This window comes from Beta vulgaris, chromosome 2 (genome assembly GCF_026745355.1).
Source record: "Beta vulgaris subsp. vulgaris cultivar EL10 chromosome 2, EL10.2, whole genome shotgun sequence".
Classification (NCBI taxonomy): Eukaryota; Viridiplantae; Streptophyta; class Magnoliopsida; order Caryophyllales; family Amaranthaceae; genus Beta; species Beta vulgaris.
Window position 1 is genome coordinate 56,599,109 of NC_079203.1, and position 18,867 is coordinate 56,617,975.

The 18,867-nt window shown below is 38.5% G+C and overlaps 1 protein-coding gene across 1 annotated transcript; it reads left to right on the top strand.

The window, feature by feature from the left end:
* The first annotated feature begins 36 nt into the window (after nucleotides 1-36).
* LOC104905968 (conserved oligomeric Golgi complex subunit 7) lies at nucleotides 37-13,299 on the top strand. The gene is made up of 10 exons (XM_010694639.4): nucleotides 37-576; nucleotides 2,496-2,585; nucleotides 2,676-2,795; nucleotides 2,882-2,983; nucleotides 3,069-3,349; nucleotides 8,063-8,208; nucleotides 10,454-10,652; nucleotides 10,863-11,535; nucleotides 12,046-12,378; nucleotides 12,509-13,299. Exons 1-10 carry the CDS (start codon nucleotides 292-294, stop codon nucleotides 12,788-12,790), a joined length of 2,511 nt encoding a protein of 836 aa, XP_010692941.1. The 5' UTR covers nucleotides 37-291; the 3' UTR covers nucleotides 12,791-13,299.
* Nucleotides 13,300-18,867: the final 5,568 nt, after the last annotated feature.

Here is an 18,867-nt window from a genome sequence, read left to right on the forward strand (position 1 = left end):
ATTTCATATGGGCTAGTCCTCAATCCCAACGACTTGGGCCTCTTTCTGGGAGAAACTCAAATCCTTCACTTCTTTTTTTCTTCTTTTGCATCCAACCAAAAATTAAAAATCACCAGTAAACTCATTAGTCATTACACACCTACAAAACCTCCATTTTCGCCAGTTAAAAACCTTCATCTTCTCCAATTCAACTCCCTTTCAGATGAACTCGCGCTGATTCTTCAACCTACATTTCTACATACTTTGATCAGTCATTGAATCAATCAAGCATTCAACCAAAATTCTGTAAAAATGATGGTAGATTTAGGCGCATTTTCCGACGAGAAATTCGACGCCAAAAAATGGATAAACATGGCGGTAAAATCACGTCATCCTCAAGATGCATTGGAGAAACACTTAGTAGATCTGGAAATGAAGCTTCAGTTGATGTCTGAAGAGATCTCTGCTTCTCTTGAAGAACAAAGTGCTGCCGCCATTCTCCGTGTTCCACGTGCTACTCGTGACGTCATCCGCATTCGCGACGACGCCGTTTCTCTCCGCTCCTCCATCTCCTCCATCCTCGGCAAGATCAAGCAGGTTTCATTTTTGAATTTAATGTTTTTGGTGATATAATCAATGATTTTGAGTTAACTTGATCTACAATTATGAATGAGCAGCTCAATCTTGTGTCACTCAATATATAGTGTAGTAATATAGTTTGTGAATATTATGTCGTCAACTTTATGCTGTTAATAGAAGCTAGATGTTAGACAATTAGGTTGACTATAATTGATTTTATTGTCTTTGGATTTGAGTTTTACATGAGATGAGAGTGTGAATAGCTACTTGATCTTTAGTGTAAATTGTGACGCTTTTTTGAGAATTGAGATGAACTTGTGCCAAAATTTTGAGGAGAAGTGGAAATTAATAAGCATGAGTGTTGGATTAGATATAATGTGCAATTACCTGGGATGTTTGAGGATTTGGTTGAGTAGTGATTAATTGGTGAGACCATTTGATTTAAGATGAGATTCGAGGTTGCTGTAGTCTTGTAGAGTTGTAGGTGTGAGATAAAAATGGGGATGCCAAATAGCTTCATTACCTAAGACCTTTGATCGAATTTCATTTATATCAGTACTCTTTGCGGCTATATAATATACTTTACGAATACAAGTGAATTCTAAGGCATGAAATCCGGTGATTGATGGCACATAATGATTTATGGGGTGTTTAAAGTGGTCCTTATTTTGAAGGAAAAAAGGATTTCAATGATGAATAGACGCATGGAACATATGGCTGAATTCGAATATAACAAAATAAAAATCTAGATCATTAAAAGATGTCCATCTAGATAAGGCAAGACTTGCATTATACTGACGATCAGCTTTCATTTGATTGATGTATCCCATATGATAAAAAGAAGCAAACGACGTCTGAGTTAAACTTGGGAGGTAGAAGTCTTCTTTTGTTTCTTGGCGGTGAAGTAAGACCAATAGGGACGCAAAAAGGAAAGAGAGGGGTGGGGTTTCCCTCGCTTTTGGCATAGTGGGCCTCTCACCGGGGGCCTGCACAATGGGCTTACTTTTAGATTCCACCTTACACATGGTGTTTTTGTGAACTCAGAATATTACGAATCAATGTCTGAAGACCAGTATATCATCATAAGATGCCAAAAAGTGACGGACAATTAGCTAAGTATATTAAATATATTGCAGAGATAAATTAACTGGGAACTAAAGCAGAGTAAATGAAGACATCAGGTTAATCACCACTTAAATGCTAATGGCACACCTTTAAGAGAATGAAAATTATAATGTTCTCTCTTCATGAAGGAAGAGGAGGCTGGGTTTGTCTTTTGATTTTGACAGGATACTGTACATTACAAGTGTGTATTCCTGGCCAAACTATTCTTTAGCAAAAAAGGATTTCAGTGTGTTAGTCAGCTTAAAATAGATGCTAAGTTTCCTTTTAGATCCTGAAATAACAGTTTGCTGCTAGTTCAGGTTAGATAATAACAGAAGCGACATCATCTTGTAAGTGTATGTATTTTTATTTTATTTGTTGACTGAACTCTAGGAAACATCAGACTGATTCTGCAGAACGATGATCATGGTCTTAACGGAGTTCTTTTTGTGTTACTCCAAACTAAAGGGACTGACTATATGCTGCCGTAAATAGACTGAAGTTGGTGTAAGAATCAAGTCTAATAACAGGGAATATTTGGGGCCATCGAAATTAGAAATAATTGTTATAATTTTGGAAATTAAGGGTGTTTTTCTTTAAGGGGGGAAACAAAACCATTCCGGCTTGATTCTCATTTGCAATTGCAGTTATTTCCGCCCCACGAGGGGATTTCATGCCAAGTCTTGTGCACTCTGTAATATATCCTTAAGGCTTATCGACACTAATGAAAGTAGGTTGGGTTGGTTGATTAAATAAGCTCTAGGTCTATTTCTTTCAATTAAAATTGTTACTAATTGATTAGCTTTTCTTTCCATTGCTTTTATGATCTTCAGGCAGAAGGCTCTGCTGCGGACTCTATTGCAGCTCTGGCAAAAGTTGATACTGTCAAATTTAGGATGGAAGCTGCGTATAAGACATTGCAGGTTGGCTTTTATTGATCAGTTTCTTAATGATCTGTTTGGCAAGGCTGTGATAATGCCAAGTTTTAACAAGGCAAAATTGGTATGTTGTAGGATGCTGCTGGGTTGACCCAATTGAGCTCAACTGTGGAGGATGTTTTTGCCAGTGGTGATCTTCCACGAGCGGCAGAAACATTGGCCAACATGAGACATTGCTTGTCTGCAGTAGGGGAGGTATGATATTGAGCAGGTTGCTATTAATTGAGGATATTAGTCATGCTTGCCATTAGATTTGATGTGTATTATGTTTCTACTTTTAGGTTGCTGAATTTGCAAATATCAGGAAGCAACTTGAGGTCTTAGAGGATAGGCTGGAAGCAATGGTGCAGCCTCGCTTGACAGATGCTCTGTCTAACCGTAAAGTAAAGTGTTTGTTTATGCTTTACATTGTCTTCTCGTTTGTTGTGCACTTCATGTCTTATAGACTCCTCTGTTTTAACCTTACAGGTTGAAGTTGCTCAAGAGATGCGGGGAATTCTTGTGCGAATTGGTAGATTCCAGTCCTTAGAAGTGTACTATACTAAGGTTCACCTCAAATCCATAAAACAACTTTGGGATGTATTTGAATCCAGGCAGCGAAGCAATAAGTTGGCAACTGAGAAAAATGATGGGGAAAGGCTAGCAAGTCTGAATGAATTTCAATCAAATCATTCAGCTCTTTCGCTCCTCTCTTGGCTGCCAAGTTTTTATGATGAGCTGTTATTCTACCTTGAGCAAGAATGGAAATGGTAAATTCATAAATTCATCGTTGTGTCCCTTTCCCAATTTTTTCTTATATGTTTATTGGGGGTTTGGCAGGGGAATATACTGCCTGACTCAACCAAGTCTAAGTTTGTAGCATGCTTTTTTTATAATCCATTTTCCTTAAGGTCAAAATTCTGTTGGCCTTTGCTTTCTTACTTATGTCGTCTTCATTAAAGTTGGTGCTGTCTGATAAATTGATTTTCAAATTTACTAACTAAAGCTATTGGGGGTGTTTGGGGGAGAGAGTTTTAGAGAGAGTTTAGAGGTTTGGAGAGAGTTTAGAGTTTGGACCAATAAAAACTCTAATTTGGGTGTTTGGTGAGAAAGAGGATTAAAGAGAGTTTTGTACCAAAAACTCTGATCAAAACTCTCTTTTGAAAAAGCTGGGTAGAGGAGCTTTTTCATGAGAGTTTTGGAGAGAGAACAAACAAATGACTATTTTGTCCATATAATTAATGCTAAAATTTGTTTTTTAAAAAAACATATGTCCATAAATGTCATTTTACATGCTCTAAAGTACAAAACTCTAAACAATCAGCTAAGTGTTACCAAACACCTTTACACAACAATTATTCAAATCAGCAGTCAAATCCTCTGAACAAAAAAGTAATCATCTAACCACAAACTCTAAACTCTAACCTCTAAACTCTAAACTCTAATCACCAAACAGGGCCATTGTTTTTTTGGGCTTTTTACTATTTCACTCGATTTTAGTGATCTTTCCCAGCTGCTTATGGTCTAACTTTAATTTCCTGAGAATTAATTTTGCAGTATTAGGCTCTATCTTTGCATTGATGTGCATCAACATTCTTTATCTAAAGCTTAGAAGTACTATGAGTCTATGACACAAGCAGGCTCCTTGTATGAGTTTTTTTTTTTTTTTTTTTTTTTGGCAATTCATAATTGTTATTGAAAACCAAACAAATATGGTGAGAACACAATACAAACTAAAGGCAAACCAAGGTCTCTTCAATCAACATGAATAAGAGAATAAAGGTTTCCAATCACAACACACCAAAGCTCAAGCTCAACAAATAACATAGTTCTCATCCTTACATCTAGCTGCAACCCAAAATAATATCTTTAATGACTTGCCTAGGATGAAGTAAGTGATTCTTAAAGATCTTACTGTTTCTCTGAATCCATATAGCATACAAAGCCTTAGTGAACAGCATAACATACATTTGAGCTTTCCTTGAACTGCTATGGGCCTTCACACAAGCTTTTCTAATTTCAAAGGCAAACCCCTGGCACCTTCTATTAGACTGCAGAATAGTCAGCAACTTATGCCAAATTTCAGCTGAGTAACACCATTCAAAGAATAGGTGCGCAGTAGATTCAGCTATACTCCCACACAAACTGCAAATATGATTACAAGGGACATTCCAATGAAGCAGTCTATCAGCTGTAGCTAATCTGTTTTGAACAGCCATCCAGAGTACAAAAATGCTCTTAGGAGAGGCTTTATTATCTCTAATTAACCTCCTCCATGGGACCCTCTGATGCCCATCCTTCATCAAACAATAAGCTTTGTGAATACGAAAATTCCCATTAATCATCACAGCCTGCCATCCACCTAAACTGTGAACTTGAGTTCTTGCAGCCGGAATTTTCTTCATCATCCAAGATGTGTTGCTTGTTACAACAACAGTTTCCAAAGTACTCTTTATATAATAAGCATGGATCCATTGGACCCAAAGTTTTTCTCTTTAAAAGCAATGGCCCAAAGAAGCTTCGTGATTGCAGCTTGGTTCCATATCTTCATATAAGTCAAGTTCCACCCTCCATTAGCTTTGCTCTTATGAAAAATTTCCCAAGCTATAGGGGCTTTTTTAGAAGGCATGACAGCATCCGTCCACAGGAATTTCCTACAAACACTCTCCACTGCCTTAATTATCTTCTTATAAAGTGGGAAAATGTGTGCCCAAAAATTCTGCATACTACTCAAAATGGATCTTATGAGTTGCAATCTGCATGCATAGGACAACATATGAGCCATCCAACCTTGGGCTCTTTCTGTAATCTTCTCTACGAGAGGTTTACGTTGAGAAAAGTTTAAACTTTTTTGAAGAAAGAGGGACCCCTAGGTACTTGAAAGGAAGATATCCTGTTGGCACGTTAATAAGCTCAGCAAGATAGTCACTTTCTTCACTTGTTATCCCAACAAAATAAACAGCTCTTCTCCACACTAGCTTCAAGACCTGAAGCATAAGAAAAATTACGAAAAGCTGACATAATCTTTGTGACTGAGCTAGCATCTGCCCTGGCAAACAGGAGCAAATCATCTCCAAACATCAGATGAGTGAGTTTTAACTTCTCACACTTGGGATGAAAGTTGAAGTCTGGGTTCAACTGTAACTCCCCTAAGCATCTACTCAAGTACTCCATGCTTAGAGCAAACAGAAAAGGAGAGAGAGGGCCCCGTTGCCTCATTCCCCTCTTTGCATTGAAAGGAGTAGCTGGCATTCCATTCAATAAAATGGAATAACTAACACTTCTCACACAAGCTATTATCCATTTTATGAATTGTTCTGGAAATCCCAGTTCCTGGAACATTTTTTCAAGGAAAACCCACTCCACTGAATCATACGCCTTTTTGATATCTACTTTAATTAAGCATCTGGGAGACATATGTTGTCTATTGTAGCCTTTGATGAGCTCAGTTGCCAGCAAAATGTTACCTGCAATGTGCCCTCTTGGGATACCAGATTGAGCAGAACTCACCACTTTATTATTCACAAGGTGTAACCTTTGAGTTAGGACTTTAGAAATAATTTTATAAAGGACTGAACAACAAGCTATAGGTCTGTAAACTTTTGCCTGAACCGCATTTTCTTTCTTAGGGATCAAAATAACTATTGTAGTGTTCACTGGCCAATCATATAAGCTGTTTGAAAGAATTCTTCCACAACCCCATACACATCATCTTTAGTGAAACTCCAGCATTTCTTGAAAAACACCGAGTTAAAACCATCCATCGCAGGTGTTTTTGCGTCATCAATCTTATGCAAAGCTTCATCAGTTTCCTCCTCAGTAACTGGCTTTATTAGAGTCTCACATGCAGCTCTACTCAAAGTTGCCCCAGTTCTCACAGTATGTAGGTCTATGGCAGGGAGCTCACTAGCACATGAGCCTAATAAACCTTTGTAAAACCCCCACAATCTCTTTTTGAATGTCTTCAGGCTTAGTTAAAGCCTCACCAGCTGAGTTCTGAATAAGAGCTATCTTGTTTCTAGCCTTCCTTATCTTAACAGCAGTGATTAAGAATTTTGAGCTTGAATCCCCTGAGTCAGCCAGGTTACTCTAGATTTCTGTTTGAGTATACTCTCATCAACCTTGGACCAGAACTTGAGCTTCTCCGCATGGTCTCTTTCATCCTGCTGAATTCTATCATCACTATTTATGTCTGGTAGAGTTTGGATGCTAGCTAGCTTTCTTCTAAACTCCTCCATTTTATAGTGAGCTTGAGTGAAGTGCTTAGCATGAAACCCTTTTAAAGCATGTTTAACTCTTTTGAGTTTAAGCCCACACACTCTTCATTTTGTATCTGTCATCAATACTGTGCCAAGCTTCCTGAACTACTTCTTCAAAGCTTTCATGCTCACACAAAATATTCATGAATTTAGAAGGCCTTCCACCCTCTACAATTTCAGGAACCATGTTCAAGTTCAACACAAGAGGGTTGTAGTCAGAAATTGGCTAGGTAATTGACCACAACATCATAAAATTCTCTATTCATAATTGATTGACAAATGCTTTGTCAATCCTGCTAGCTATCTTCTCCTGCCCCACTCCTTTATTATTCCAAAAATAGAATAACCCAGCAGTAGGAGCTTCAATCACAGTGGCCTCCAAAAGAAATTTATCAAAATCTTGGGTTTCAGCCTCGCTTACTGGATTGCCATTAACCCTATCAATGGACTTGTACACTGCATTAAAATCCCCAATAATTATACAGGGGATAATAACACCATGAATTACTTCATCGAGCTCTCTCCACAATTCCTTCCTATCACTTATGGTGTGTAAACCTTAAACTGCAATCAAATGCCACTGCGTCATTATATAAGTTTTTAAGGCGGTTAATGTTGGATTTTGACCCACAATATACACAATCAAAGAGTATGCCCAGATTTCATTCATTTTCTCCACTTCAGTTTGTTCTAATCTAGCAGTAGGAGTTCCTTCCAAAATGACAGGAGCTAGAAATCTTAATGCCATACCTTTGTCGGAAATTCGACTTTGGCTCGTGAAAATCTTCCACTGATCTGCAGCGTCAGCACCTTCAGAGCCTCCGATCGTCTTAGACATTGCCGTCTGAGGTGTTAAAATCAAGGCCTGAGGTTCAGTCACAGGAGTATCAGCATATCCTGGACTAGTTACTGTTCCATTGGATTTTTCTTTCTCTGTTCCATCTACTTGTCCCACCCTAGCCTGAAAAGCTTCACAAGACTTCTCCTGTGCCGGCGAGCTATTTACCGGCACTGCAGTATTCTTCTTCCGCCCCATTGAGCGCCGCAGTGCACGATAGAAGGACCCTTATCGTGAGCTGTCAATGCTACCTTGAGAGAGAAGAGAGGGTTTCTTTATGATGGCCGTCTCCTTGTATGAGTTTTTAATGCTTGTCAAATGTTTCTTCATTGAGCATTATACTAGCTCTTCTCATCCCAAGAAGATTTTCACATGTTATTTTGCAGGTGCACAATTGCCTTCCCTGATGATTATAAAACACTGATACCAAAGCTAGTAATTGAGACGATGTTGGCTATTAAGCCAAGCTTCATTTCCCGCATCAACCTTGCAACTGGAGATGCTGTTCCTGAAACAAAAGCATTAGCTAAAGGTTGCATTTTATACGCTTTTTAAGCTTCATTTTCCTTTACGTGCCCTCTGTCTGATGGAATTAGGCTTATTGGACTTTTGCTGTGTTGCAGATCTCTACAAGTACTTAATAATTAGGTTTTTTTAGTATCAAACTGACAGATTAATGCATTATATATTCGTAGTTCATACACCGTTCTAATTAATCTGTGTTTTTGAAGACAATGAACATTGAGGTTGAAAGTTAAAAAAGGCGTCTCCTTTGGGACAGAAGGAATAATAGATAGTCTGGACTGTGGAGAATCATATACCCCCCCCCCCCCCCCCGGGGAAAAATCCATTTCTTCTCTCTCTCGTTCTAAACACGCACACACTATATGTGTGTGTCATAGTGGCGGATCAAAGATTTTGAAGTCGGGGGTGTCAGTAGTAAAATTGCAGTATTCATATTTAAAATTCAATCACCACATAAATATAAGATATCATCCATCGTTATTCATCAATGTATATAGTTACATACTTTAAGATTTAAAATATGACATTATAATTAAAAGGCAAAGCATAAAATCATATGAAATGTATAACACTGGACACATTAAACATTTAAGGAGACTGTTTTAGCACATTACAGTTGGGAAATCATTTTTAAAAAAAATAGCACAAATGCACATACTATCAAACCGTTGTGTCTCTTATTGACAATTTGCAGAGATCATGTTTTGGCAAGACTGTGACATAACGAATCAGATTGTGTCAGCAATTTCAAGGTTTAAACTATGAGTTTCTGATTTATTAATTAAATTGGGAGTTTAATATTTTAATTTATAGGGTAGTTGGTAGTCCTAGACTCCTAGTACTTGGTAGAGTCCTATAGTCTAGATATGTAAGGTCAATCACGACTCATGAAGTGATAAATAAGTGACAGAAAAGCAAGGATTTGGGGAAAGTGAATAATGTCCACAAGCGTATGGAATTGGAAGGATAGAGACTTTCCTTTTGAATCTGATCTGTCAGTTGTGCCTCGTTTGTGTTGGCGTGTTGCAATCAAGGGCCAAGAATAAGATTTGTAAAAGCCTTTTTTGATGTGAACCCCTCGAACCAATTTGGGTCTGCCCTTACTGCATAGGCTATCGATTTTGTTCAACAACAGAGTTCCTAATCTTTGAAGATTCTAATGGTTACAGGTTCTATTAATTTAGGAATAGCAGTAGGAACGAAAATGCGTGCCTGTGTATATACGTCTGTAATATATAGAATTGAGTTTTAATGATTTGTTTATGTGAAGTAATTAGTTATCATATTTATTGTGTGAGTTGAGATTATATTGTATGATATTTTATCAAAAAAGATAACCTTTGTCAGCCAATAAAGTTGTATTGGGAGATGAAAATAAGAGTCGAGGACTATGTATGAAGTCTTGCTTGAACGTCAATTGAGAAGCAAATCCCTCCTCGCGTCAGATGAATTATAGAACTTCCTCAGTTCTGCAGAAATATTATGTAGGAGGGTTCCCAATGCTTATACTCAAGATTGAGCAGCTCTGTGTGGAGATAGCTGAAACCGAGTCATTCCCTTACTGGAACTTTGAGTACTAGGCTCTCTGATCTATGGCTTTCCATTAGTAGTTATATGCCAGAAATACTGTTCTACTAAATTTACAATTTCTCCATATTTATACATATCTAGTCCCTATGTTATAAGTTAGAAGGTGTTGAAGGAAAATTGACCTTCATGTTTGAAATTTTGCATTGAACTTGGCTAGTGATACAGGTTCTGACTGTAGTCTCAATTGAAATTATCTACCCCTTCCATTCCATTTTTAATCCTTTTTTGAGTGGCATGGAAAATAAGAAAAAAATTAGAAATAAAATGAAAAGGTTGACTAGGATAGAGAGAAAAGGTAGTAAACTGAATTTGCGAGAGGAAATAAGTGCTTGTGTGATGAAGAGATAATGTAACTTTAATTTGAAGAGGAAATGAATACCCAGAAAGGAAATGGAAAGTAAATATGGAATGGACTATGGAGGGACTATGTCCTATCACACTATTTCTCTGACCAACAAGTACTGTCCTGTATGTTGTATGGTAATTTCGGTCTCCTTTAGTCCAATGTGACGCATGGGTATGAGAGCCAGGTATGGATACATATCCAAAAGATCATGCATGGAAGAACTCAAATTTTGTCGGCGACCCCATCCAATCATCCTATCGGACAGACGAATAGAGTTGTCGAAGTAACAAAGCTTATCTTTATTTTACATCTTCAGGAATATTGGATTTATTATCTGGTGATATGCCCAAGGGAATAAAGATTGACAGCAAGCATCTTGATGCAATGATCGAGCTGCATAATGTGACTTGTACTTTTGCAAGAAATATTCAACATCTCTGTTCAGAATCCGAGATGCAAGTATTACTTGATACAATGAAAGCAGTTTACTCTCCTTTTGAGACGTTTAAACAGAAGTAAGCTATAGGCTCTAAATCCCTGAAACATGCTTGTCTTATATCTTTCTTCTTGTCAATTAATTGATGTATATATAAATAGAGCATACCAAGTTCTTTGGCTGGTCTGAAAATTGTTATTCTGATATTTTACATCTCTTCTGATCGAAATAGTAAAGCTTGTACTTGCAGTCTTTACTTCTAACTGATATGTAAAACTTTGTGTTGTAGATACGGGAAAATGGAGCGTGCCATCCTTGCATCTGAGATAGGAAAGTTAGATCTTAGAGGAGCTGTTACTCGTGGAGTTGGTGCACAGGGAATAGAATTGAGTGAAACTGTAAGAAGGATGGAGGAATCAATACCACAAGTCATTTTGCTTCTTGAAGCAGCAGTGGAGAGGTGTATCAATTTTACTGGTGGTTCTGAGGCAGATGAGCTAATTGCTTCTTTGGACGACATAATGCTGCAGTACATTTCTATGCTTAATGAGACATTAAAATCACTAAGAGCAGTATGTGGAGTAGATAATACATTTGACAGTGCAAAGAGAGAATCAGGATTGGACAAGAAGGAAGGAGCACACAATCCTCGTAAACCTGACCTAATTTCAAACGAGGAAGAATGGTCCATTGTTCAAGGGGCCTTGCAGATTCTCACTGTTGCTGATTGTCTAACAAGCAGATCCTCAGTCTTTGAAGCTTCTCTGAGGGCTAATCTTTCTGGATTAAGCACAAGTCTGGTTGTATCTGTATTTGGTGTTGACCAAAATCAGAGAAAATTATCCATTGACGATGAGAATGCGAATGCAAAGTTAGATGTAAAAGCTGCACTAGATATGGCTACTGTGCGGTTATTTGATGCTCCTGAAAAGGCTCGAAAGCTATCTTATCTTCTAGAACAGGCAAGTGCTGTTTACTTTAATTTCCCCTCTTTTTCTTAAACTCCATAGGCTCTAGATTTCTTTAAGCCCAAGAAGAGAGCAAATAAAAGGGGAATTGAAATAACTTAATGAAAACCTATTCGTTCTCTGTGATTACCCTGAATGGTGTCTCATCGGATATTATTGTTTGAAACCTTGGACAGTTCTAAACCCGAGAGAGTAGGTAGATATGTTAGCTCAATTAGCTCTGGCAGATGGAATGATGCCATCAAATGAGAAGACGTCTTTGGGCATCTCATCTGATAAGATCTCTGAGAATCATAACTGGTTATAATATTAGGTGTCGAAGCTATATGGAATTACGATCACTTTCTCTAACCCTAACTCCTGGCTGTAATATCAGGGTGTATTCCCCAATATTAAAAGTTTTTATTTTCTGTCAAGTGCTTTGGCTTCTTCTCCTGGAATCTTAAAAATAATTTTAAGCTGTACTATACTAACCTATAAAAGTTTCTGCTCATTGTTGTGCAGTCTAAAGACCCTCGGTTTCATGCACTTCCACTTGCATCTCAGAGAGTTGCTGCATTTGCAGAAACTGTTAATGAACTTGTGTATGATGTCCTGATATCAAAGGTACGACAGCGTCTCAGTGACTTGTCACGCATGCCAATTTGGTCATCTGCAGAGGAAACCAGTGCTTTTCACCTCCCCAGCTTCAGCGCATACCCTCAGTCCTATGTCACCAGTGTTGGTGAATATCTCCTTACATTGCCGCAGCAATTGGAGCCTCTTGCAGAAGGTATTTCTAGTGATGATGCCAATACAGATGAAGCACAATTCTTTGCTACTGAATGGATGTTTAAGGTGACAAACATTTTCTTTTAAAGTTTATCCTTTTCCCCAATTTATTTAGAATGCATCTATGTTCCTGTTTATCCCCACTTTCACTCATCAGACATTATGATGATATTTTGTTTTGTCTCAACTTTGTAAGGTTGCTGAGGGAGCCACTGCAATTTACATAGAGCAGTTGCGAGGAATTCAATACATAACTGATCGTGGAGCTCAGCAGCTCTCAGTTGATATTGAATATTTGGCAAATGTTCTTTCGGCTTTGTCCGTGCCAATTCCTCCAATACTTTCAACATTTCAGACATGTCTTTCCACCCCTAGAGATCAATTAAGAGATCTGATCAAATCAGACTCGGGCACTCAGCTTGACCTTTCAACAGCCAACCTCATATGCAAGATGCGGCGTCTGAATTTAGATCAATAGTTTTGGTAGCCAAAGTTCTATAACGACCTTTACAATCGTTTCGTTCATGATAATCATAGAATTACCTGAGTCCATGGTGCATACATGGCTACATGCCCTGAGCATATATCAGCAAGCCTTTGATAGTATTCATCTCTTCCAGGGAGGTTGATTTGGTTTCATCCACTATGTGTGGTGCGCTAAATGGATGTGGTGTATGAGTGGATGTTCGAGCACAAGATGTCCAAGTTGTACAGTATTGCACTGAATCATAGTTTTGGAGCATTACAGCCACTATAGAGTAATGATTGAAGTAATACGGGGGAGGTTATAATTAAAGGCTCATTTCACTATTACTTCTCTTTGTATTTTATTGAGAGGTTCTGTCGTTTGTCTTGAATTTTGCTCAGAGAATGATTGGTGTGAGCTTGATTTGATTTTTCTGGTATATATGGTATCTCGTATATTTACAGAATAGTAATTCGTACCACATTTTACAACGATCTTGATTCTTGCACATTTAATTTTGTCTTAAACTTCTTGAGAAGCTCCTAGCAACTTCACGAGTGAAAATTTTAGATCGATGCCTGTATATTCGTCCAGGTGTTCCACTCTTTTTTTTTTTATTGTCGATAATTGAAATCCATGCCCATGTATTTTGGTACTTATTATTTTTGTCCTTTATTTATTTTTTTAATTTTTTTCTGGAAAGGGGGATTCCCTTGCAAGAATAGAATCGAATCCATGTCACATAGGTGAAAGGAGGGTCTCACACAACTAGGCTAATCTTGATTTTCGTTGTATTTGTTGCTTATGGTCTTGTTAATTTCAAAACAATAACCCTAGGTGAAAAACATAGTCATGTGGGATCTTGTTAGATTCGTCTGACTGTGAATTTTTTTGATATCAACTTTTTATAATTTTTACTTATTGATAGTTGAAGATATTAATGGTTAAAATAATGCATTGGCAAACGTGAAAACAAGAAATGTTGCACTTATTTAGAAACGAGGGAAGTATATCTTTTGTTTGTGTTACTACTAAAATGTACACCGTTACTAAAAAATTACAAACTTACAATCATTTGAACTTGTTTTGTCATTCAACGATATTTGAATTAACATAATACATAAATGATTGAAATACTATATTATGAATTGAATTTTATTACATGGTATGGATGAAAATATAACATTATTTTTCTACTAACAAATTAAATAATTGAAAACAACAAGAAAATTTAGTTGAAATCAATAGTAGAATAATGGTGAATATGAATAACATGGAGCTAATATATGAATAATCTGGAAAAAAAATTACAATTCTTTTTTTAGTTCTAAACAAAGGATTCATACAAATTTAAACAATTTTTTTTTTCATAAAACATATTTTTTAAACAAAGATAAAGAACAAATTATTAAAAACGAAAGGAAAATTTTACATGAATGATCCCAACTTTCAATCATCTTCTCAAAATAATCCCAACTTTGGATTATTCCAAAATAATCCCAACTTTTGAGGGGACCTTTTCAAAGTAAGCCAAACTATCATTTTAGGTCTATAATATATTAAAATTTAATAGTGCGGAATATTTGGAGAAGGTAGCCCCTAAAGTTGGGATTAATTTGAGAAGACTAGTGAAAGTTGGGATTTTTCATGTCAAATTTTCCAAAACAAAATTTTCTGCCGAAATATTGTAAGTTTGTAATATTTCTAGTAATAATATACATTTTAGTAATAACACATGCACAAGGTATAAATTTTAGTAGTAACAATACACCTAGTGTATGTGTGACCTAAATACACTCAATGTATGTGTGACCTACATACACCCACTGTATGTGTAGCCTTTGCGTTGATTCTCTATCTAATTCAACATTATGCAAGGGGGGTTCTAATTAGATGCGGCTCATAGGGCCCTGACCCCAAAGAACTTTTTTTGGAATATTAAATATATATGTAAAATTTTGTAATACAATGATTCAAGATTCAACTTTTAATCTAGAACTAGTATTTGGGCCCGACGTTGTCACCGACTGGTATTATTTTCCGAATTTGTTAAGCATTTGTCAAGTACCCGAGCAACATTACAATTTTGGTAGAAAATATGATCAGGCCCGGAGAAGCCCAAAAATGTCTCAAAAACAGCCAAAATTGAAGGTTATAATACACGTTTTCGGACTTTCCCAAGGCCCGAGCTCCAGACGCCACGAGATGCTTCGTAGGGACATGGGAGGCCATTGGAAAGGAGTCGTGTGGCTTGAAACGAATATGTGGATGCCTTTACGTTCATTTCGAGGCAAATTTAGTTTCACGAGAAAATGAATAAATGGGGTGTTGAGAGGCTTTCGAAGCAATGCAAATGGTGTCAAGCACACGCCCAACTCTACATGTCACGTTGGCACTCGTAGGAATGTTTCGGGAGAAAATATGAACAAGCCCGGAGAAACCCAAAAATGTCCTAAAACAGCCAAAATTGAAGGTTATAATACACGCTTTTGGACTTTCCCGGGGTCCGAGCTCCAAACGCCACGGGATGCCTCCTAGGGCCATGGGAGGTTATTCGAAAGGAGTAATGTGGCTTGGAACGAATATATGAACGCCTTTACGTTCATTTCGAGACAATTTCGGATTTCACGAGAAATGAACAAATGGGGTATTTCGAGGCTTTTCGAGGTAATGCAAATAGTGCCAAACACACGCCCAACCCTACAAGTCACGTCGGCACTCCAAGGAATGTTTCTGAAGAAATTATTTCCAGGCCCGGAGAAGCCCAAAAATGTCCCAAAAATAGCCAAAATTGAAGGTTATGTTACACGCTTTCGGACTTTCCCGGGGCCCGAGTTTCGAACGTCACAGGATGCCTCATAGGACAATGGGAGCTCATTCGAAAGAATTCATGTGGCTTGGATTGAATATATGCACGCCTTTACGTTCATTTCGAAGCAATTTTGGGTTTCATGAGAAATGAACAAATGGGGTATTTCGAGGCTTTTCGAGGTAATGCAAATAGTGTCAAACACACGCCCAACCCTACAAGTCACGTCGGCATTCCTATGAATGTTTCGCGAGAAAATATGACCACGCCCGGAGAAGCCCAAAAATGTCCCAAAAACAGCCAAAATTGAAGGTTATAACACACGGTTTCGGACTTTCCCAGCCCCGAGCTCCGAATTACACTGGATGCCTCCTAAGGCCACGGGAGGTTAATTGAAAGGAGTCATGTGGCTTGGAACGAATATATGGACACCTTTACGTTCATTTCGAGACAATTTTGGGTTTCAAGAGAAATGAACAAATGGGGTGTTTCGAGGCTTTTCGAGGAAATGCAAATGGTGCCAAGCACACGCCCAATTCTAGAAGTCACATCGGCACTCTTAGGAATGTTTCGGGAGAAAATATGACCAGGTCCGGAGAAATCCAAAAATGTCTCAAAAACAACCAAAATTGAAAGTTATAATACACGCTTTTGGACTTTCCCTCGGCCCGAGCTCCAAACGCCACGGGATGCATCATAGGGCCATGGGAGGTTATTCGAAAGGAGTCATGTGGCTTGGAACGAATATATGGACGCCTTTACGTTCATTTCGAGGCAATTTTGGGTTTCAGGAGAAATGAACAAATAGGGTGTTAAGAGGCTTTTCGAGGCAATGCAAATGGTGTCAAGCACACACACAACTCTACAAGTCACGTTGGCACTCCTAGGAATGTTTCGGGATAAAATATGATCAGGCCCGGAGAAACCCAAAAATGTCCCAAAAATAGCCAAAATTGAAGATTATAATACACTGTTTCGGACTTTCCCAGGGCCCGAGTTCCGAATGCTACGAGATGTCTCCTAGGGCCATGGGAGGTTACTCGAAAGGAGTCATGTGGCTTGGAACGAATATATGGACACCTTTATGTTCATTTCGAGGCAATTTTGGGTTTCACGAGAAATGAACAAATGGGTTGTTTGGAGGGATTTCGAGGCAATGCAAATGGTGTCAAGCAAACGCCCAACGCTATAAGTCACGTCGACTTTCCTAGGATTTTTTCGGGAGTAAATATGACCAGACCCGCAGAAGCCCAAAAACAACCAAAATTGAAGATTATAATACACGCTTTCGGACTTTCCTGGGGCCCGGGCTCCGAACGCCACGGGATGCCTCATAAGGCCATGGGAGGTCATTCGAAATGAGTCATGTGGTTTGGAACGAATATATGGACACCTTTAGGTTCATTTCGAGGCAATTTTGGGTTTCACGAGAAATGAACAAATGGGGAGTTCAGAAGCTTTTCGAGGCAATGCAAATGGTGCCAAGCATATGCCCAACGCTATAAGTCACGTCGAGTTTCCTAGGAGTGTTTCGGGAGAAAATATGACCAGGGCCAGAGAATCCCAAAAAGGTCCCAAAAACAGCCAAAATTGAAAATTATAATATACGTTTTCCGACTTTCCCGGGGCCCGAGCTCCGAACGCCACGGGATGCCTCATAAGGATATGGGAGGTCATTCAAAATAAGTCATGTGGCTGGGAACGAATACATGGACGTCTTTAGGTTCATTTCGGGACAATTTTGGGTTTCACGAGAAATGGACAAATGGGGTGTTCAGAGGCTTTTCGAGGCAATGCAAATGGTGCCAAGCACACATCTAACTCTACAAGTCACGTCGGCACTCCTACGAATGTTTGGGAGAAAATATGACCAGGCCCGGGGAAACCCAAAAATGTCTCAAAAACAGTCAAAATTGAAGGTTATAATACACGCTTTCGGACTTTCCCGGGGCCCTAGCTCCAAACGCCACGGGACGCATCACAAGCCATGGGAGGTTATTCGAAAGGTGTCATGTGGCTTGGAACGAATACATTGACGCCTTTAGGTTCATTTCGGGGCAATTTTGGGTTTCACGAGAAATGGACAAATGGGGTGTTCAGAGGCTTTTCGAGGCTATGCAAATGGTGTCAAGCACACGCACAACACTACAAGTCACGTTGACACTCCTAGGAATGTTTCGTGAAAAAATATGACCAGGCCCGGAGAAACCCAAAAATATCCCAAAAATAGCAAAAATTGAAGGTTATAATACACGTTTTTGGACTTTCCCCGGGCCCGAGCTTCGAACGCCACGGGATGCCTCCTAGGGTCATGGGAGGCTATTCGAAAGGAGTCATGTGGCTTGGAACGAATATATGGACGCCTCTAGGTTAATTTCGAGGCAATTTTGTGTTTCACGAGAAATGAACAAATGGGGTGTTTAGAGGCTTTTCGAAGCAATGCAAATGGTGCCAAGCACATGCACAACTGTACAAGTCACGTCGGCACTCCTAGGAATGTTTCGGGATAAAATATGACTAGGCCCGGAGAAACCCAAAAATGTCCCAAAAACAGCCAAAATTGAAGATTATAATACACGGTTTCGGATTTTCCCGGAGCCCGAGCTCCGAACGCCACGGGATGCCTCTTAGGGACATGGGAGATCATTGGAAAGGAGTCATGTGGCTTGCAACGAATATATGGATGTCTTTACATTCATTTCGAGGCAATTTTGAGTTTCATGAGAAATGAACAAATGGGGTGTTAAGAGGCTTTTCGAGGCAATGCAAATGGTGTCAAGCACACTCCCAACGCTATATGTCACGTCGAGTTTCTTATGAATGTTTCGGGAGAAAATACGACCAGTCCCGGAGAAACCCAAAAATGTCCCAATAATAGTTAAAAGTTGAAGGTTATAAGTAGTAAAAAATAATGATGACCATATCCAATTACATTTTAGCCGGAGTAATACTACCTCCGTTCTTTTTCTATTACAACAATGTGTTTGGAGACAATTTTTAAGGATTTGGAACCAATGAGTTGTTTAGCATAAAAGTTACTCTTTAATTAACTAGAGTAGAAGAGAAACCTATCCTTAGAAAATAAAAGCAATTTTATAAGCCAAAGTGAGTAATTAATGATGGTTATAATAAGATAAAGTAAGGTCAATATTGTCAATTAAAGTTGATTTTTATACCAAAATTGGAATTGTTGGAATAGATGTGAAACTACCCAAAATAGTAATTATTGTAATATAAAAAGAACGGAGGAAGTACATTGTAACCTCGTCTCATGTACGAA